This window comes from Lineus longissimus, chromosome 3 (genome assembly GCF_910592395.1).
Source record: "Lineus longissimus chromosome 3, tnLinLong1.2, whole genome shotgun sequence".
NCBI classification, from domain to species: domain Eukaryota; kingdom Metazoa; phylum Nemertea; class Pilidiophora; order Heteronemertea; family Lineidae; genus Lineus; species Lineus longissimus.
Window position 1 is genome coordinate 16,183,390 of NC_088310.1, and position 23,474 is coordinate 16,206,863.

General features: G+C 41.5%; 1 protein-coding gene across 1 annotated transcript in view; it reads left to right on the plus strand.

Moving 5' to 3' along the window:
* The window catches only part of LOC135484034 (uncharacterized), a 29,622-nt gene continuing 6,148 nt past the window's right edge, over positions 1–23,474 (plus strand). Inside the window, exons 1-4 of the mRNA XM_064765065.1 lie at positions 1–164; positions 4,604–4,864; positions 9,058–9,224; positions 23,141–23,312. Of these exons, the coding sequence (XP_064621135.1) occupies positions 62–164; positions 4,604–4,864; positions 9,058–9,224; positions 23,141–23,312 (703 nt within the window). The 5' untranslated portion in view covers positions 1–61. The remainder of the gene's footprint in view (positions 165–4,603; positions 4,865–9,057; positions 9,225–23,140; positions 23,313–23,474) is intronic.

A 23,474-nucleotide genomic window follows, 5' to 3' on the forward strand; every position in this document is an offset into this window, starting at 1 on the left:
GCAAGCTGTCAGTATTATTCTGTCTATTATTTCCTCCGTTTTTGGCCTAACTGATCCATCGATGCTTGATGCACTCAGCGCATTAGAAAGAGTGATAAACTATTACAAAATAAATTACAAAGTTGCCAATTTAGATGGTATATTTGGACTAAAAATTGTTGAAGGTAAGAGAGCATTTTCTTCGTCCTTGTCATTACAGTGTTGAGTGTACAACATACAGTACAGTTAGTTCACTCTACATTGTATCTCTGTATCGACTTGTGTATCACGTCTATGGCTGGCGGGAGTGGACAAATATCTGAATTAAGGGTCGGGATAAATCAGATTTATACCACGACTATATTCATAATAGTAGACAGCCAATCAGAACCCCGCATTTCATGAATTATGGTGACCATTAAATCTGAATTATACCACGACATAAATGAATCAACCCACGACTATAATCGTTTTAGACCCACGACTATATTCGTAATAGCAGACAGCCAATCAGAGAGCCGAATTTATGGACGGAAGTGCGATTTATGCCGCACCATAAATGATACGTTTGCCACCTTCTGATTGGTCTAAATATGCCACACCACAATTCCTATTTATGCCGTGGCATAATTGTGAATTCTGCTGCGCCATTATTCACGAGATCCGATGCTTTGATTGGTTGATTTATGCCGTGGCATAATTCTGAATTTTGTCCACTCGCGCCAGCCATATACGTCTGGGGGTACATAAGTTGTATTGGGTAGCAAGCATCCCGAGATTCAGGTCTGGTTTCAGAGTCTACAGAGAAAGACCTAGCCTACGGGAAGGTGTAAACTACTGATGAAAATGCCGATGCGGCTCTATAAGTTTGGTGACTTGACATTTCTATTCCGTTTTTTAATATTTTGCAATCAAATTGCGGTATGTTCTACTCTAGAACCATTTTTAAAATGAGGTGGTAATTTTTAATGTGTGACAGATAAAAACTCCTCAAACCTCTCGAGGACCATCTTCTTTTAAGTTCAAGTGATTCTTGTTCTCGTTAAGTGTCTGAACCTCTCTAATGTTTCGCGTACTCAATTGAGAATTGGGCTCGCCCAAAATCGGCCTGTTGGAATATGGTAAGAATGCATGGCAGCAATGTGGAGCAGCGGGGAATCTTGTGATATTAGTTTTAACCACAACATTTTGCATGTCATAATGAAACATACTGAGGTGAAAATTAAACCTTTTGATATGTTCAATTGTAGTTCCTATTTCTCATGCCTGGCGATGCCTAAAGTCTTAATCACGCACGCATCATGATGGATGAAACATGCATGCATGCGCGCGTGTGACCTGTATACAATTGGAGTGTGTCCCAGCGTTCTCCAACTTTCAGAAATCCGCCTTGGTGGCGAAGCTGGCCAGCGAGCGGCGTAGGCATGAGCCGTTCCGCAAATGGGGGGTCCGGGGGTACTCCCCTGAAAAATTTCAAAATTTGGGAGCCTTAGACGTAATTTCCTGGCACCTGAGGAAATAATTTTGATGTTTTTATCGTAGCTTCGACACAGGGCATTTCTGTGTGCGACGGAAGTTTTGAGCGCCGGACGCGGAAAGAACAGACAGAAAGTCGCAAAACTGCCGGGCTGGCAGTAGGCTACTAGCCGCTACGTAAGCGTTCGCCTACTCTCATTTAGAAATTTTGAGCGAGCAGTCACAATTCCAACCAATAGAATAAAAATATGCAGGCCTACCCAGTCAGTTAGCGATATCCACTTCGCACGCCCAACTCAACTGCACTGCCCGAAGTACTACCATTACTATCCACGTGTTCCGGCAGATGACGGTCGGCCAATAACAATCACCCGTAGCCTTGGCAACGAGGTCAAGGGAGTGGACAATTAAGCGCACCTGTACGATCGGCTAGTGGCAGAGCGGGGACGGTTGTTTTTAATTATGATAAAAAGAGATCGTAGACTAAACAAGTGTGCTTGCAGGTGTGCCGCAGGTGGATGATAATAGCTGTCGGCGTAAAATCAGCAGTCTCTTTCAATTAATATACAGGGTACAACGGGATCAAATGAGAAGATATGTGATACGTGATTTCAATTTTATTTGGCTTGGCGGGTGAAAAATCCGGCAAGGCGGCAAAGGATGGCAACTTGGCGGGCGAGTCACTGGAAATTTTTGGGATGGCGGCCTACGATCTCGCCATGGCGGCCCGCCATGGCGATTAATGGGGTTGGAGAACGCTGTGTCCCAATCGCTGCATGATTGAAATTTAGGCTATGTGTTCACTGGATTGGTCAATGAGAATACCAACTAAGGAAGGCTTAACAAATATGTGTATTGTTTCTTAAAATCATCGCTAATCTGCCAAAAACAGCAAGTTTCCTCTGGCACCGGTACAACAGATACTATCTGTCAGTTTCATTGAACTGACCGTCAGAGCAAACAAACAGTCATGACAGTGTTTGCCAAAGGTTGACCAAAGGCACCGGTCACCATTTCGACTAGAATCAGAAATCTTAAAGCAATGAGAACTCTCTCTTCAATGCGAACCGAATGCCAATTTCAGTAGAGGAGGCAGTTCATTGTTTTCCAGAGAACAGACTTCCCAGACTCTTAGGATTTCAACTTCTAGCCAAATGGTGGTGCCTTTGGCCAACTCTTATACAGCCATGACCCTGAAGGTTTTACGAGATGTATGTTACACCAAACAAACAATATCTTTTAGCCTGACCAATCCAGTGTTTTCAACTTTTCATGAAAGGCAAAGGGAATAAAAATATTTTTAGCTCACCTGGGTGAGCTTATTTCATCATGTCAGTCCATCCGTTGTCTGTCGTCCGTCAATCATGTCAATGGTGGCACGTTTGCTCACTATAGATAGAAAGTTGAAACTTGGTGTGTGGATGTCTTATGACAACATGACACACAAAAAATCTGCTGAGCTGGAGTAGAACCATGAAATTTTTGCTGTCAATACTTCTGATGACATTACATTTCATTAAATCAGAGTTTTTGATTTGACCTACTTTTGAAGGTCACAGAGGTCAAACTCAAACTCTAAGATTTCAGCGAAGGTGACACATATCATTCATCATTTGTCCTAGACTCTTCAAATTTGATATGTAGACAAATATTGGGGATCTGTACATATTTAAAAAAAATAAGGTCAATGTGACCTACTTTTCAGGTGTAAGTAGGTCAAGTTATAAAACCCAACAGGGTTTCCGCCAGGATGAAATTTGAGGGGGGAGCAAAAACATTTTTTTTTCCTAAAATTTTTTTTTCTTAAAAAGGGCATATGACCCCTCCTGAGACGTTTTTTGGCCCTAAAACCGCTACAATTGGCTCCCAAATGCTCTTATTTTACATATCAAATCATGAACAGGGTTTCTGCCAGAGGGGGGCAAGGGGGGCACTAGCCCCCCCTCAGCAAAGTTGAGGGGGGCTTGCCCCCTCAACTTTGCTGAGTAATGATGTCAAAAAATCTCTTTTTTAAGCTAAATGAAAGAGATAAGATAAGGTGTGAATCACTATAATGTCCTTATCAGTTACTCACAACATCAGGGATGTGTCAGACAGTATCAAACAGACTACTTGAGAGGGAATTCATCAGCTGTATTTTCATAACATTTCAACGACATATATTTATCACTATCTACGTATTCTTTTGCCGATTATCAAAAATACATGTAGGAAAACCGGTGTTTTTGCACGTGAGTTTTTGGCTCTGAAATGCTCGGAAAACGCATTCTCTGGGCATCTAGCCAAAAAAATAGCAATTTTTTTTTTTTTTTTTCCGGATTGTGCCCCCGTAACGAAAATTCCTGGCGGAAACGGTGAATTGAAAATTACTCATTTGACAGTAAAACAAACTTTAGTGCTCAAAATTAAGGGGGGGATATCCCCCTTGAAATATTTTTGGGGGGGATGAATCCCCCCATCCCCCCCTCTGGCGGAAACCCTGCCCAATGTGTGGTCATATATGAAGAAACCTGCACTGTGTGATCTTCAAATGTACATCATTGATTGATAATCAACCCTAACATAGTGCTTATAAAATTGTAACCTTGACCTAGTTTCCCAGGTCAGAAAGGTCAGACTCGGTAAAATTTCACCGAAGGTGGCACATTTCACCTATATTTGTCACAGATTCTTCAAATTATATATATGTAGACACCTATTGGGCATCTGTACATGTTGACCCAATTTGGGTCAACTGTGGCCTGAGTTTTCAAGTTCACAGAGGTCAAACTCTAAAAGTGTCATTGATAGTGCCAAGTTTTGTCATCTAAAAGTCAATTTAACCTCCATGTCTCATTTCATCTACCACTTAATCATTCCCAGGTGAACACAGTGTCCCCAGGACATTTCATTGTATCCTTTTTTGTGTCCGGTGTCAAGAAATCGGCCAGTCCAGGGGCTGCATTGAGTTTCGTAACAAACTAGAATAGAATACCTCACTTTTCTTTCTCATTCCAGGGCAGTTTTCATTGATTTTAGAACATTATTCTGTTGGTCGCTATCCTTTGACGTGTCCGGTGTCAATTAGACAATCTGGGGGCTGAATTTACACAACATGTAGTTTTGTATAAACAATCTAAAAAAAACTCACTTTTCTTTCTCATTCCAGGGCAGTTGTCTTCGATTTTAGATAATTATTCTGATGGTCACTTTCCCCATCTGAGTTCAGAGTTAGTCAGCAGGATCAAGAAGATAAAGCATGACGCAGAGGATGCAAGCATCGGTGCCATTCCATTCCTTAAAAAGTTGGAACCGGAATACTACAAACAGATGTATTTTGTGATTGAGTCTCCGTGGTATTCATGGAAATCAGCAAGGAAGCTCAACCGTGCTCTTAAGTGGGAAAAGGATAAGCTTGACAGCATCGTCCGTAAGTAATGTACAGAGGGTACACAACTTGGCTCAAGAATGTGCATGCTAATTTACATGTACATGTATGCCACAAATGACAATATTTTTCCAAAATCGACACAAAAAAACAAGCTTATGAATTATAGTGAATATCTGTGGGACAGTCATGATTGGTGTTCCTCCATGTCCTATGCAAATAAGGTTGTTAGCACTAGGCTGCTTCCCAACCATCAATGCAAGTGTGTGCAAAAATATCCCCAAAACGTTCATTTAGATTTAGATTCTTTATTGAGCTCAACAAGAAAGAGAGGGATTTCTCCAGTGTCCAATACAGCATTTGTAATGTGTCTAGATATCTCGTCTAACAGCCACTTCTCTGATCAGACAGTTTACTTTCTTTTGTTGAGAAAGTGATCCTTCTGATAATAGCTACATTTATCTGTTGGCCTGTTGTGGAGAAAAATAGCTTCTTGATTAATTTAACTCGAGGGATTGAAGCCCATGAGAAATCATGATGTCTTCTTCTTTAGATTAGACTACATAACAGGATACATGTAACTCTAGCATATCCAGAGCTATCACTGACAAAAGAAAATTGTTTCAGTTAGGATTAGGAACACTTTCCGATAAGGGAGCATGTCAAACTTACATTTTAGATTGAAGCAAGAAACACACTGTCTCTCCTTGCTCCCTTCTCAGTTACTAGCGCCACATGTTGTAAAGTGACCCTACTCATGTCTGCCAGATAACAGGCTGCCTCAATGGTCCCCTTAACATTTGTAATCCACACTTGTTGCATACAGGAAACATTTCAAATAAAATCTTGTTCTTCACACACCAAATAAAAATTTTAAAAAAGGATATAGTGTAATGTACAGTGGAACCCCAGTCGGCGACTAACCCAGTAATATGACTACCCCACTATGACGACCAAGATTCCCAAGTACCCACACCGCGACCACTGACTTTGCCGGTCCCAACAAGCAAATTCACCGGCAGCCATCTTGAAATCTGTTTCCGCTCGACACGGCAGCCAACTTTAATTACGTTTCCGCTCGATAACTGACAGACGTCTTGGGCAATATTGTCACCAATTTTTGGTTGTTTATTTGGAGTCATTAACCACTTAACTGTGGAATTTTTTTCCCGTTAACCCACCCCCAGTGGGGGATTAATTAGGCGAAAAATACCATTTTTTCAGTAAGTATGTTTTATTCACCTTGTAACACAATGCCTTGTAATTTCTGGCCTTTTCTTCGCTAGATTTACTTCAGAAACATGTAAAATAGTATGTCTACTTGTGTTTTAGGCAATAAAGTCTAATTTTTTACCATTTTGGGTGTTTTACAATAACTGCTAAAATGTCATCATCAAAAAACAGCTCAAGGTACTGCACTGGATCATCCTTATCGGCAACATTAGCCTTCAACCCTGGTACAGCAGTAAACTAAAACCTGTCATGACGCTGTCCATTTTCTGTCCAAGGAGGTTTATTTTGAATTACCCGCGCTTGAACTTAGTTGCCACGGCGACCACCTAGCAAATGCCTGCCATTACCATCACTGATCCAAAAGATTGACATCCAGAACACACCTCACCTTTTGTGGCGCTCCCATTTCTGGGAAATCGCCGACAGTGCTGCCACACCTCAATAAAACATGAGACTAAACATCGACGAACATCGGGGAATCCCCATTGACGATCATGGTGTTGGTAATAAGGTACAACAGTATGACGAATTATCTCGTCGTACCCAGTAGCGGTGCACACGTGCATGACGAGATATCTCGTCCTGCACAGTTAAGTGGTTAAGGGAAGGTTCCTTTCAAAAATCGACGTCATCACTTCTCAAACATGGCAGCCATCTTTAAATTTGTTTCCGCTTGATAACTGAGGGATGCCTCTGGCGATTGACCCCTACTTTTCATTGTTTATTGGGATCATTAAGTGAAGGGTCGTTTTGAAAATTAGCGTCGTCACTTTGTTTTTCAAACATGGCAGCCGTCTTGAATTTCATTTCTGCTCTATAACTGGCAAACGATTTCACCATTCGATTCGGACTTTCAGTGGTACATTGGTGGTCACTAGAGGACACTTCCTTTCCATAATCAGCACCGCCATTTTACCAAAACTGGTTGACACTCCAGGTGAAACCCGCGTCACGAATGACGTCATGCATAGATTTGCTTGCGGATGGATGGAACGTAGTGTGATTGGAAGGGGTGAGGCGATGTATAAAGGATGACCAGATCGTAATTTGCCCGGCCCACGCACACATCCTCAAAATATAAGTTTATTTGCCGGTTCTACTCATCTCTTGTTGCTTTGAAACAAATTACGCTTAAAAATGTCCCCAATACTACTGATGGTAATGGGAGATAAGGGTTGACACCTGGGGTAGGCTAACATACACATAGTCCGCTGAGGGGTTGGAATGCATTGAATTGAAACTGTAGAAAACGTATTGAAGGGTTAACCCGCCTGCTCCTTTATCTACTTGATGAACAAAATTGACACCAAGCTATTCGATTTCACCCAAAAGCGGACAGATCTAGTGGGCAATTTTTGTGTCATTCATGAATATTTTCACATTTGGAGTGGTTGTATAGTGAATGAATCATTGTGAGGGGCTCACATAAAATGCTGACTGAGGATCAATATAACTCTTATTGTTGGTTGCTTCACATGGTCACAGGAAAATTCGTACCCGGATAATTCGTTCCCAGAAAATTCGTCCCCGCAAATTCGTCCCCGGATAATTCGTCCCCAAGGAAAATTCGTCCCCGGATTATTTGTCCCTGAGGAAAATTTGTCCCGAGGATAATTCGTCCCCAGAAAATTTTACAAAGTTGAAAGTTTTTGACTTTACGTCCTAAGACTCTTTAGTCTTGTCGAATGAACTGTAGTAGTTCTACTACTTTGATTTTTCTCATTCAGTGTAACATCTTTCTTTACTACCCTACTAGCTAGTTACCTACTCCACTATTTTCATAGTAGGTAGAGGTAGGCAGGCAGATACCTCTACCTACTATGAAAAAAGTGGAGTAGGTAACTAGCTAGTAGGGTAGTAAATAGAGATATAACACTGAATGTGAAAAGTCGAAAGTAGTACGTAGTAGTTATTACTAGAAAGTAATGTCAGAAACTTTCAACTTTTGTTAAATTTTCCGGGGACGAATTATCCTCGGGACAAATTTCCCAGGGACGAATTATCCTCGGGGACTAATTTTCCGGGGACGAATTATCCTCGGGACAAATTTCCCCGGGACAAATTATCCTCGGGGACGAATTTTCCAGGGACGAATTATCCTCGGGGACGTATTATCGGAGGACCAATTTTCCTCGGGGACAAATTTTCCGGGACTGATTTTCCTAGGGTACGAATTTTCTGGGTACGAGTTTTCCGGGGACGAATTTTCCTAGAGCCGCTTCACATCTACCTCCTTCAGGCTTACATTTAGCATTTTCAAAAAGTGTGACTATAGGTAGGAGCCAGGCTGGTCAGATTCGTTTCACCCAAAACTTTGTTGGCCTTCATTTTAGCTCCACCCTTGTGGTCGTGTTCTCCAATATGGCATTTGTCAGGGATCCCGTCCGGCCTTGGAAGAGCCACCCTACCTTGCTCTGGAATTTTGGAAAGGGTTTCTATTGGGCCACTATACCTTAAATTGCTGGCCACTCTACCTTGTATTGCAAGCAGGCAAAACTTCTTGAATAAAGGGTACCAGCGTACAACCGGTTTATCGCCATTTCGTCTACAATCATTTCGCCTACAGCCATTTCGCCTACCAAAAAATGCCTGTAGGCGAAATGATTGTAGGCGAAATGGCGATACACCGTACAACCCTGTGGAGAACTCTGGTAGTGTTGGTGAGACAGCAAATACAACCAGATCTGTATCAGTTCTTAAATATTCTTTTAGAAAAAGTGTTTTAAAAGGAACATGGCATGACATTTCAATTAATAGGGACGGACCAGAGGATTTGTGAATGGAACCCTATTACAGGCCCTATTGTCCACGCGTTCATCAGGCCTGCCGAATCTATCTAGCTAACTGATCTGTCCCGGACTTTTAAACAGGAAATGAGAAGGTTTATTTTCTCCACCTGATAAAAATGTAAAAAGTATGTTGAATCGCTGGTCTAGAGAATTCCCCTTTAAGTACACATTGCAATTGAGGACGCTCACAAAATTGTCTTTCATGTGTTGCAGGTGACATTGATGAACGAACTAGTGATCGTTGCATGACGGAGTTGTACTCTGGAAGACAGAAGTCATGTCCACTCACAAGCAGCTGTCTGGCCATCATGATAGGAGTGCGAGGACTCACTGGCTATGCCATCACTCATCAGCTCTTATATACGCAGATGGCGGAACAGGTAAGATTGTTTGATTTAGGGGTTAGGGAACCACCCTGGAGAATGAAATCCTAAACTCTTAGCATTACGTAACGTGTTTCCGAGCATCTCGTATTCCTGAGTTCTGAGTCCCTCCACTGTTCCACCGCAAAAATGGCTTTCTCCAGGCAGACCTGCGTAAACTTGTACTAAGCTGATGTTTGCATTCAGATCTAAAACTACTAGGCCTTCTGTGACATTTTAGGGTCTGGTGGGAGAGGTGCTGTGATCTGATATCTGGTATGGCCGCCAGGCACCCATCTTGGAAATGGATGTCGCATTCTGGAGTAATTTCAAAATGTGTCTCGTGATTGGCTTGAATTTCATGTGGCGTGTTTGAGTTGGGTAAGAGAGTTGCCCTATTAATTTTGGGCCGGATCTGATATCCGTTTTGGCTGCCAAGTTGCCATCTTGGATTTAGCTATTCTGAATGTCGCCAGAATCGATTTCACTCATAACACTGTGTGAGCTAAAAAGTTACCTATCATGCTTTGATGGGAAATGTTTTAAAACCTATCTCACCTTCACCGTCAAATCTTATTGGCATCTCTGACATACCTATCAGCACCTCTGTCTTAAGATAAGCTCCAATCAAAGCACTCTCCCTTGATAAGTGACCCTCTTGCTCGGTTATCAAATATCTTATAGCAAGCTTTCCTGATTTGTTGTTGTTCGAGGTGGCTGGTAGTCAATCATGATGGTAGGTTTTATTGCCCTGATTAATATCTAGCTGCATCAAGGTACAATCCTAAGTGGATGTAAACTGTAGCTGGGACTGGTGATGTTAAATCCATATATTGATCTGCACCTGAAAGGAATGTCCTCTACCTACATTGTATTGCATTTGAAGGAATGTAAGCACTAGTTTGATAATATTGGAAGAGAAGTTCTCTGGGAAGAAGAACATGAAACAGTCACCTGCCCTGTTGGGAATTGAGAAAAGCATTAGGATCGGATGAAGTCGTGTTAGAAGTATTGACTTCTTGATCTCAAAGCTTTCAAGGGATTGAAGCCAAAGCCTTGACTTAAAAGCAATGCATTTAGAAAGAGGTCAACACCCGGACTTATTGGAGATAATTGCATTCCTACTTCATTAATCAAGGTTCATAAGGGGATGGAATAAAGTGTCTGGTTATGAGAAAGAAAGTATAAAAAACCACCATTTTTGTTGATCGACATAGAATTTTGTTGAGACTAAGCTTTCGACACTATCGTGTCTTCTTCAAGATCTTCAGTGTTTGGTTATGGCCTTTGGAGAATGAGGTACTTGATTGGTTACATGTTTACTTTTAGTGTTAAAGGATGCTGACTTGGAAGAGGTATGAGTAGCGGTTTTGGGTGCAATTCACTATTCATTATTATAGAGCCACCAGGCAGACATCTGATATATTCCGTTTTTTTAACTGGAAAACGTGTTGCCTCGTTGATTTCATATTTCAATGTACTTCATAACAGGGTGGATTAAGGAAGGTGCTCTATCGATTTTGGGTACTATCCCAGGTGGACATCTTGGGTCTTGTAAACTGGATTGTAAATGGCGTTCATATTTCAGTGGCATAGTGGAGTGGGTTGGTGCTATCCAATATTTGGAAAGGTTGTCAGGTGGACATCCTGGACTGTAGTCTCCTAGCTTTAAACTATAGAACAGATGACCAGATTGATTGCCCAAAATTAAGCAAATCATTAGAATGAGGCAAAGTCAATTCAAGAAAAAGACGATGCAGACCGCCAACTAATTCAATTGAAATGATGTACATGTGTATAAGTATTTTTTTAAATGGAGATTAATGCTAATAACATTTTTGACAAAGTAGCCATTTGTTTTTTAATTTTCATTTCAACAGAACTGCAGGGCAAAAAACGAGAGCCAAAATAAAAAGCCTGACCCAAACGATAAGTCCAAACCAGTCTCTGGTAAAAAGCCTTTGCAAAATGTTGTCAGTCATAACGTTTCATTTGTGAGAATATCCTTGATGACAAAAAATAGGTTCTGGTTAATATCTCTTGACATTTGATCAATATTGCAGTTATGTGCTGACTAATTGACATGACAACTGATGTTGATCAGACATCTTCAGCTTGACGAACAGTGAGCAGGAAATCAATAGCGATTACCAAGTGCACTTATTCTCAGGAATAGGAAAGTGTTTTATACCTATGTGGGGTTATGTCCTCGCATCCAGTCCCTTGTCAAGCATCATCGGCAGTGGCAGCCCATCAAGAGCCAAAGCACGTTGCATGCTCGCTGTACCATGTAAGAGTTGACCATAGCGAGGCACCACCATTTTAAAGGGGTACGTCGTTCGTAATTACTTGTTGTCCATGCGGTTGAATAAAAATTCACAAATACACAATGCTGTGGTGCATTTTTTATGAGTACAAATTGGTTTAAACTTGGCATTCATGGTATTTGTATATCAGTCTACACAACGGCAATGTTGAAATTTATATTTAGTATGTATTTCCACAATTGGACATTCTTAAATTCAATTACAAATTCAAATTTTTAACGAACGGCATAGGCTTTTAACTTAATCATGAAATCCTAATTCAAAACAAAGGGCATGCCTATTTCAAGGGTGGGAGTCTGCTCTTTCTTTTCAAAGAACAGCCTCCATTTTGGCTCGAACTTAAAAATCTCTTATGGGTTTGGCCCATATAACGTGATTTTTGTCTCAGATAGCATATTTTCTGGTGGTTTTCTTCATCATTCGCCATTACTGAATCATTTCTTTGATTACAAAGTAATAAAACAGCATTGATATCTGGTTACTGATGACGTCGCCAGTAATAAAACAGCATTGGAATTCCGGTTTACTGATGATGCCGCCAGTAATAAAACAGCATTGAATTCCGGTTACTGATGACGCCGCCAGTAAAAGCAGCATTAGAACACCGGTTTACTGATGACGCCGCCAGTAAAAGCAGCATTGAATTCCGGTTACTGATGACGCTGCCAGTAATAAAACAGCATTGAATTCCGGTTTCTGATGACATCGCCAGTAAAAGCAGCATTGAATTCCGGTTACTGATGACGCCGCCAGTAATAAAATAGCATTATAATTCTGGTTTACTGATGACGCTGGCAGTAAGAGCAACATTGAATTCTGGTTTACTGATGACTCTGCCAGTAATAAAACAGCATTGAATTCTGGTTACTGATGACTCCGCCAGTAATAAAACAGCATTGAATTCTGGTTACGGATGACTCTGCCAGTAATAAAACCGCATTGAATTCCAGTTTACTGATGACTCTGCCAGTAATAAAACAGCATTGAATTCTGTTCACTGATGACGTATGTCCAAATTCATGCATTTTAAAAACTTCGCCTTCGGGTGTAGCACAAACTCTAAAATTAAAAGGTCATTCATAACTTTAAAGGCAATAATTGGCTTTGACTGTTCTTTCACTTCAAGTTTTAAGTTGGAGAACCCACTCGAAGGTTTCTGTTCCTGCTGGATCCTTCATCAGTGACCGTCACTTGCATGGATTGACATCATGTGTTGGAAGCAAGTGTGTTGTGTGCACTGTGCACTAGGGTGACAGTACAGTCAGCGCATTCACAGAGAACATTCTGAAGGTTGTGTCGTCATATGCATTGCACAACTTTTCAAGAACAAGCGAGGCAGTGAAGTTTTTAAACCCTCCCTGTGATTCTCACCATGCATATGGGACTCCGGCAACAAAAAGTATAATTTTGCAGCGTTTTTGTTTGGAAACGAAATGAAAGGTATCTTCCCTCAGCAATTCACTACATCTTACAACTCTTAGAAGAACATTTGAGAGTGTCTTCTTGACAGAGGCGTTGATAGTGGTTATTTTAGATAGCTATCTTGTCAGCGCGAATAGGAGTCATGCCCGGGATGATTTTTAGGTGTCAGTCAGTTACAAAACAGCACAGAAAATAAAGGAATAAGGAATCCTTAGTGATAAACTAAGCCACAATGTAGGAATATCAAACTTTCTGGTAGTTGATCTTTGATCTTTGATCTGACCAGATTCGATTTTCATTTACTAGTACTGCTACTAGTATGGCAATTAGGCTATGTGGTTTGTCGTGCAACTGTGCAAAGTGAAGTGATATTTTTTCTGCAATCATCTTTAATGTGGTGAAATGGCAGAATAAATGGGGAAGGTACAGTGCCGATAATGTTTCATTCAATTATGGAAATCAAATTATAGAATTGATGGATGGCATGACTGAGTCGCTCTAAACACTGTGCAGTTATTGTATCCAGCAGTAGGGAATTTTAATGAAAAAGCATCACAAATAATATTTTCAGCGAAGTAAAAAATAATGCATTGATCTTTATTTTATTTGCAATAATAATTTCATATTCAAGATGATAAATTTGAAATTAGATGTTCATGTTTGTTCCTTGCCGGAGGCAAAAACTGTCCACTTTCATCTCCATTAGACAATGTTAGGCATGCAGTGAAGAAAGTGTACCCTGTTGGGTTTCTAACCTGGTACTGTGGCATCCTAGCATTGCATGTTGTGACATGAATATGTTGAGTAGCACACTCAAGTTGCTATTATATGTTTGCCTTGGAGCGTGCTCGAGTATTTCCAGCTGTGTGGAATTGCCAGTGGCATGCTAATATGACAGATTCTTCAGTTCTATAATGTTGTTGTACCACAAGAAGCTCCAACACAGCTGACTTAGCTGCTTTATTAGTCACGGGCTGTTGTTTGAGTTCATCATTCTGATGTGTGGCTGTTCATCAGATATTCCACATTGGCATGATAGGCTAACTCAGTCTCTCATGATTAGGCCAGGTGCCAATTCCTGCATCCCCCACCTCTCTGCACCGGCAGTTAGTTTAACCCTTCAGAGATGGCAATCATTGGAAGAAGCTTTTCTTAACCTCTTGAATCCCGGTGACCAACCAGTCGGTCATTTTGAAATAACGGTTTTTTCCAATGACCGACAGGTCGGTCTAAGTGATATTTTTATTCCCTTGAGCTGGGACGCCAGTTTATTGCTTGTTTTAGTATGTTTGAAGTACAGTAGGGTCAGTTAGAGCATGTCTGGGTAGATAGCGCCTCGGTACCGGACTTCGGCGATTGTATGCGGGTGCTATACATCGTGAAAGTCAAATCCAATCCTTGGATTGGAAAATTCCGAGGTGAATGCTGTCTCTGAAGGGTTAAACTAACTGCTGATGCAGAGAGGTGGGGGATGCAGGAATTGGCACCTGGCCTAAAGTGGGACCTGGCCATGTACCTGCATAACATAGTTACTTTGTAATAGTTGATATTTAAAACTGATATGTTTTCATCAAAAATCCCCCTCCTAAATGGAATATGCGATAGAATTCAGGACCCTCAAGCTCATTCACATGAATCCACTTATTGACCAATAATGGCATAACCTCCCTATTAAGGACACCTCTCTATTACGGACACCAATGCCCAGTTCCATGGGTGTCCACAATAGAGAGGTTGTTATGTAATAAATGTAACATCTTGGACAACTACTCCCCATACATGGACATCCACTCATTTTCTCCCTAACTCGGTGGTGATTGCTGCTACCAAATTTTACAGTACTACTCACAGTTGATATACCTTCTGCACAGACTGTCTTGGGCTGGGCACAGACTATGAATGATGTTTCATATATCTGGCGCAAGCATAATAGTGTGTGCAGCTTGCCCATTTTTGCTGTGAGATGTCTGCATGCATTCTGGTACATGGTCAGTAAGACTATGACATTGACTATCATGGCTGCTTCTTGGATGATTGCTATAGGTGAATTGGGAATTGGTCACTCAGTCAGTCAATATTCATTTGTGTCCATTGCCATATCTATTGATTTCAGCTCGCGGGAATGATGAAGAGTAAGCTGGCTCACTCATGTCACACAACGTAACGTATTATTTTTCCTGACCTTTGATTTTATCAATCAGGTCATCTGGAATGCTTCGATTGGCTGAGGCAATTGAGAGTACCACTTCTGCAAAAAGGGTAGACTGGGTGGATGATATTGTATTTATTGTGACAGTCCATGCTGGTAACATTTTGGGAGGAAACTGTGTCAACCGAGATGCTGTAAACATGATAATCTAGTTTCACTATTGATTAGCTAGGATCATGCTCATCCTCTCACTCTCAGACTCACTCTTAATTGTGACAACAGAAAGCCACTATTAAATATGCAAAATTGTCCAAGCTTTATTGTTCCAGTTTAAAACTTGAAATTGGGTTACTCTCAATTGCCACGGCAATCAGAGCCAACATTAACCTCCAAAAAAGTATTGAAGAATGATATTGGAAATGCAAATGTATCAGATGATGAATTTGCAACTCCAAAATGAATTCATCTTCATTTAGTGGTTTTTTTTGGCTCACCGTAGGGGAGTCCATACAACACCGCAGTGTCCGTCGTCCGTCGTCGTATCCTATTTCTAAAACAGTAGCACGTTTCTTAACCGCTAGGGCTATGGACTCAAAAAATTTCTATGCATGACCCCTAGGTCAGATGACCTTTGACACTGAATTTCGGTCCGGTCTGATTCTTGACTTGGCCACTAGGGGGCCAAAACTGAAAACATAAATAGTGTGATATCTCGCTTATTGGCTCACCGTCAGGGGAGTCTATACGATAGCCCTGGGTCCGTTGTCGTCCGTCGTCCGTTGTCCGTCGTCCGTGTTTTGTGTGGCACGTTTCTTAACCGCTTGTGCTATGAACTTGAAACTTTGTACACATTATGACCTAGGTCACATGACCTCTGGCAGTGAATTTTGGTCCGGTCTGATTCTTCACCTGGCCACCAGGGGGCTAAAACCAAAAACTTAAAAAGTGTGATAAATATTACTGATTTGTTTTTGCTAAAATTTTTATGGTGGGTACCCCTAGCAAGGATACATCACATATCATACGGGTTCTTGATTTGACCTACTTGTCAAGGTCACAGAGGTCAAACTCTAAAATTTCACCGATAGTGGCACGTTTTGTCTTTATTCGTCCTATAGTCTTTAAATTTGGTATGTAGACACCTGTTACGTAGCTCTACATGTTGACAAAAAATCAGGTCGGTGTGGCGTACTTTTCAAGGTCACAGATGTCAAATGGTGTGAATTGGCCGTTTGTGTGTAAATATGGCACGTTTCTTAAAAACTAAAGCTATGAATTTTAAACTTGGTACACATGACCCCCTAGGTCAGATGACCTGTGACACTGATTTTCGGTCCGGTCTGATTCTTAACTTGGCCACCAGGGGGCCAAAACCAAAAATTGAATAGTGCCATATCTCGCTTATTACTGATTAGTTTTTGGTAAAATTTTTATGGTAGATACTCTTAGCAAGGATACATCACATATGCCACGGGTTTTTGATTTGACTTACTTGTCAAGGTCAAAGAGGTCAAATGGCGTAAATTGGCCATTTGAGCATAACTGTGGAACGTTTGTTAACCCCTAAGGCTATGAACTTGAGACCTTGTACAAAGGACCCCCTGGGTCAGCTGACCTCTGACCCTGAATTTCAGTCCGGTCTGATTCTCGACTTGGCCACCAGGGGGCCAAAAGTGAAAACCTAGAAAGTGTGATATCCCGCTTATTAGTGATTCGTTTTCAATAACATTTTTATGGTAGGTTCTCCTAGCAAGGATACATCACATATCGTATGAGTTTTTGGTCTGACCTGCTTTTCAAGGTCACAGAGGTCAAATGGCGTAAATTGGTCGTTTGATTGTAACAATGGCACGTTTCTTAACCACTAAAGCTATGAACTTGAAATTTGGTACACATGATTCCCTACGTCATGTTACCTCGGACACCGAATTTCGATCTGATCTGGTACTCAACTTAGCCACCAGGAGGCCAAAACTAAAATCAGTAAAAAGTGCAATATCTCGTTTATTAGTGACTTGTTTTTGATGATATTCTTAGGGAGCGTCCATTAACCCTTTCACTGCTAGAGGTAAATCCACCCCCTGTGCTAGAGCCTTTTTAAAGGAAAAAATGGGATTTTGAAATAAATGCCAAAGAAATACTATAAAAGCTTTTTTGGAAATTCTTTTTGTGGGTTTAGGTGGGCAAGGGGTCGGTGAAAAATTGAATTTTGGAAATTTGCATAATCAGGTGGTCATGTGACCTCATGGCGGCCATTTTGAATTTTGCATTTTTCATCAAATCTGTGAAAAAAACAACTTTTTCTGCAAGACATACTCATGGGATGTTGTTTTTTTACGAGATTTTGATGAAGATATATAAAATGAATAAAAACATCAGTAGTTTGGATTATTTTTATGCTTTTATTCAAAGTAAGAGGGATATCAATGCAAGTTGCAGGAATTGTGAAAAACCAAAAAAAAAAATTTCCTAATTGTTCACTATTTGAGTAACAAACTATTTGTAACATGATAAATGATTACAATGTCATCTTTCAATTACTGTCTTCTAGTTCAAATAAAGTGTCTTATAGCCAAAGTTCTGTTGTTCCTTATTTTCAGACCTAAAACTTCAGTCAGCTCATAGTGTGAATGTGATGAGGATATCGGTTGAACATTTACTCGTCTCCATCGGTTGAATCTCCATCGTCGCCATTAGCATCCAAAGAGTAATCAAACTTTGTGTGATATACCCTGAAGCAGTCTTTATCTGCATGGAGACCTGGCTGGCTTGGGCAGTCAGGGCAAATCCAAACTGTCCTTATTTCCCTTCCAGCCCTCCTGCGAAAACCTCGGGCCCAGCACACACGACACATCTTGTCTTTTCTGTTTCCTGTGTTGCCAGTCTTTTCCTCTCGTCTCTGTGGAAAGTGCCTCCCTGTAAGCCTGTGCACTGTGTCTGTCCTTGATACTTCTTTGTTCAGTTTTGGGCTTGAACTTACGAGGCTAGCCAAGAGGACCTTGAGGTCTGTGAGGAAATCATTCTTAGACGGAGTAAATTTGCGATGATGTTTATGCGCACACAATGCGCTTGTCATGAACAACCTCAAAGCTATCTTCTTGTACCACTTGTAGGTCTTCCTCACCACAGTCACACTATGAAGCTGCTGATCTACTATATCAACCCCACCCATTTTATGGTTATAAGCAAAAATACAGGCAGGTTTTGATATTGCATTGTCATTCTTGTCCCTTTTCCCGGTAGGTATCATCGCAGCCCTTCCCTCCGTAGTCAACATACATACCTCTTTTGGTTTGCCATTCCATTTGTCCTTTATTGCCCTGAACTTCACAGCTTGCATGTGCCCAGTTTGTGACTTCATGAAACAAGGTGTCCCCTTTTCCAGTCTCCTGGTGCCAAGGTCACCAAGATAATTTGCACGCTTTGGGTTGATGGTCCCACAGAGGTATGTATCATGATCGAGGAGGTACATAGCCAAAGCTGGAGATGTGTAGTAGTTATCTAGGTACAATGTGTGGCCGTGGCCAAGATAAGGCTGAATGAGGTTCAGGGGGATACGTTCACTTACCAACATTTGAGGCTCTGGATAATCATGGTCCCTAAAAGTGTTTTCACCTGAGTAGACAATGAAATCAAGAGTGATTCCTTCGGCTGTGCAGAGTTCATAAAACTTTATACCAAAGCGAGACCTCTTAGTTCGGATGCATTGTTTGAATAGAAGTCTGCCCTTGAATAGAAGAAGAGACTCATCAACGCAGAGGTCTTTACCAGGAGCAAACACACGCCTCATGCGATCCCTCACCTTTCTGATCAGAGGCCTTATCTTGTAAAGCCTGTCCCTATCGGGATCTCTGGGATCATATGCTGGGTCTTCATTATTTGCAAAGTGAAGGAATTTGAGTACAAGGAAGAACCTATCCCTAGTCATTATCTGTCCTAATATAGGGGTTTCTATCAGATCATCCTTAGCCCAATACATTTCCAACCTAGGCTTGTGGATAACACCCATAAGCCCAATAAGGCCAAAAAATGTCTTCATTTCAGCTACCGTCGTGTCTTTCCAAGCATGCACTCTGGAGGACTCTTTCAGGTTGTTCTGGTTGGCTTGGATAAACTGATGAGCATACCTGTTTGTTTCCTCTACAATATGCCTAAAGATGTCATCAGTGAAGTACAGAGCGAAGAAGTCATCAATAGACGCATTGTCACCAATCCTAACTTTGAGTCTCTCGCCAGCAACAAATGGAAGTTGCTTAGGCAAATAACTGTCATTTAGATCAATGTCCCAAACAATCCTTGGATTTTGAGCCCTGGCAGGCCTTGGCCCCTGTCCTTTAGCACGAGGCCGACCCCTCCTAAGATTACCACCTCGCTCCCCCCACGGCTGACCGCCACGAGCAAGGCCACCACGAACACGTGGACGACCACGTCTACCCCTTCCACGACCACGTACAGCTTGCTCTGGCTCGTCTTCCTCTTCACTTTCATACCGAGCAGGAGCGGGGCGATCGATGCCACGAGCTAGGCAACCACAAACACGTGGACCACGTCGGCCCCTTCCACGACCACGTGCAGCTTGCATTGGCTTGTAATCTCCATCACTTTCGCTTTCACTACCCCGCCCCATATCACTAAAAGTAAAGTTAGTCAATCTACATTCGGGGCTCGGGAACTGTCTACGTCTTTTGCGATTCGGTAGGCCAGCATCATTATCATCATCAGAATGATGGTCTGAATCAACAGACATAGGCCTTTCAATTTCATCACTCAGTTCACCTTGGCCCTCCTCATCAGCCATGGCCATGGGAACATCATCGAGCATCAAATCGCCTATATAACACTCTAAATCACTGTTCTCAATATCACCATCATCATCTGGAAACGTTGAATTACCTGTGTCGTCTAAATCAAAATTGTCCTCGCTGTCATCGTCAGCGAATATGTCTTCTACAACTTCATCCAGAGTGAATCGTTTGCACGATGCTTTGCGCCCTGCCATTGTTCTATGTACTGAAAAACCGATTTGAAACACGTGGATATGGTCTATAGTTCATAGATAAAACGATAGATGGAACCAACTGTTCAGGCGCTAATTTTGATTTAGGTTTTATTGAGTACACGGTGGTACCGGGTACGCGCATTTGAGCGACATTTTATTATACCCGGTATTACCGGGTATACGCAGTGAAAGGGTTAAGTACGTACGCACGAAAATGCCAATTTTGAGACCCCCCCTCCCCCCTGTATGCACCTTGTACGCATTGCCTCATACCCCCCTCCCCCCTGTACGAGCGTACGCCTATAAAACCTTGAATTCCCTAGCAGACAAACAGACATAGTTCCTGATTTTGCTACATTGTGGCGCCACAATCGGATTGGCGTCGTATTGGCAAGTCGACTGCGCAATTTTTCTCTGACGGCGACAATCATTACCGGGAAATTAAACGGCGCTGGAAATTGCTAAAACATTGTAGTCGGGTAACATCCGAACCCAGAAGCGTATGAGTTCACACATCTTGTGAAGAACAAGTATGATTATCCAAATACGAATATTAAAGAAAGAGGAGAAGATTATTATGATCATATTTATTTTTTATTTGTTCAAAAAATGGTTCTTGGGTTGCATACGTACGCAAGACCATTAACCCCCCTCCCCCCCCCTGTACGCATAGTGTACGGATTTCATAGACCCCCCTCCCCCCTCAGTGCGTACGTACTTAATGGATGCTCCCTTATGGTACTTACTCCAAGCAACGATACATCACATGTCATACCGACTTTGGTTTGACCTATATACTATACATGTACAATGTTTCTAAACCTGGATGAATTTCAAAGCACCAAATATCTATATGGTGAGCACAATGGCCCCTGGCCATTTCATTATATCCGCACTTTCGGAGAAAATTCAGATATATTGTTTTTATCAGGATTTTCCGTCTGGCCGTCCGTCCATCTGTATGTCGCACTTTTGTGACCTCTCTACATTCTGAACGAGTTCGCCTAGACATTTCATATTTGGTGTCCACGTGTATCTGGTGAATATCAAGGCCAAGTTCGATAATGGCTGATTTCGCACTCAAGATGGCTGACTGTCGGCCATTTTGTTGTAAAACTTGCAAATGCCTTGTTACCTCTCTACAATCTGAACGAGTTCACCTAGACATTTCATATTTAGTGTGCACTTGTATGGTGTAAATATCAAGGCCAACTTCGATAATGGTTGATTTCGCATTCAAGATGATTGACTGGCGGCCATTTTGTTGTAAAACTTCCAAATGCCTTGTGACCTCTCTACATTCTGAACAAGTTCGCCTAGACATTTCATATTTGGTGTGCACGTGTATCGGGTGAATATCAAGGCCAAGTTTCAAAATGGCTGATTTCGCACTCAAGATGGCCGACTGTCGTTTGAGTGTAACTATGGCACGTTTCTTAACCACTAAAGCTATGAACTTGAAATTTGGTACACATGACGTTGCATCTTAATAGCAGGGTGACGTGAACTCGGATCTCGGCTTGCACTGATGTGGCGGGAAATGTCTTTCGCGCCAGGACTTGCGGGTACTGAAAATAACGAATAACCGTTTTTCTACTATCTGAGAGCTTGAACAAAATAAGAAAAGCATCAAACACGTTCAGAAAAATAGTTTGCTGATGAACCAGAAGAAGAACAAACATACTGCTAACTGCAATAAAAAGCCGACAGTTACTTTAAACAAACTATCTACACTACTAAATCTATAGACTTCCAAGGAAATCACGGCAACCGTGGGCACTGTCTCTTTGAAACTTCACCTAACCTTTCACTACCTTTCCGTTCACAAAATGATCGATTCTCAGTCTAAACATTTGCCGGGAATGTGGACTTTTTAGCGATTTTATTCAGGAATTTTGTCTGATCTAAAACTCACGGAAATTGCCGGACATTGCCGAAGTTGACCGTTTCGTGTTGATGACGTAATCAGTAGCGAACAAAGTGACAGACCAGTGAAGAGCAGTCAATTTGCAACTTTCGCCCTGCCATCTGTTGGAGACTTCAGGAACCAAAATGTGTTGATGACGTCATCAGCGAACAAAGTGACAGACCAGTGAAGAATAGTCAATTTGCAAAGTGTCAATGGCGAGTTGTCCATGTTGTCCGGCGAGTTTTACACCTGTTTTTGGTCAACTCAAGAACTTTTCTTATTCAAGTAATTCGATACTTTCCACCAGTGTTGTTGTCTGAGTTGCCTGTTCTATTTTCAAGCAACATGTTGTCACTCCAGGTGCAGCACCATCCACTTTCTGACCAGTGTTTTCAACAGCATGACAGCATTGAGGGGAAAACAAGCATTTCTACATTCTGGGTGGGTTGTAATGTAAAAACTTGACCTAGGTCTATATTGTAAATTAATTTGGGGCGTATTTTTGTACAAGTTGGAAATTTTTGTGGCGTTTGCATTTTAGGTTTGGTGTATAAAACAGGCACTCGAATTGTGAAATATGCTGTAACCCAACCTTTAGCGCCCTCCTTGCTAAAGAGAGGCCAGTAAACGAGTGATATTGATCTGGACTCTCTTTCCCACTGAATCTTTAGGAAGTGTTGCGGAGAATTCATGTTTAGTCTGGACGACACAGCAAGTTTAGTTCTCCAAGTAGCTCCACCCGACATCTGGTGTTATCATATCTTGCTGAAGAAAAATTGTTAATGTGGTTGTGGCTTAAGCCATACCACGGGTAACTTTACTAGTGATTTATAAAACTGATGACGATTTCCAGTTGCAATTGCTCTGCATTACATGAACTCAACTTGCAGCTCACAACCATATATCATACAAAGGTCTTGGAAGTTGCTTCTCTGAATGCACCATGCATTTTCTTGTCTTTTTTCTGATATAAAGGTATTGCGTCACAGCAATGACAGTTTTCAATTTTTCTTCTTAGATTTCAGGCTTAGATTTACAGTCGTGATCTCATTTTGGATTGAAGTCTTTATACGACAGCTCAATAAAATTAAAATTTATCATTGATTATTTCTCATGGTCTCTCTTCAGGTTGGTTGTGCTCCACGTCTCAATCTTTGGTTGGAAGAACATAATCGGCCGGGTGGCATACAGCAAATACAGCTGGAGTTGTGCTCAAATGTTGAGAATACGATGAGGGAGAAACTCATGAAGACCAATGGTATTGTTATGCCATATTACCAGGATCTCTTCATGGAAGAAGGTAGTAATCACTAAGACTTAATCTCGGTGACCGACCAGTCAGTCATTTTGAAATAACTTTTTTCCCAACGACCGACAGGTCGGTCTCAGTGATATTTTTATTCGCTTGAGGTGGAACGCTAGTTAATTGCTTGTTTAAGCGTGTTTGATGTACAGTAGGGTC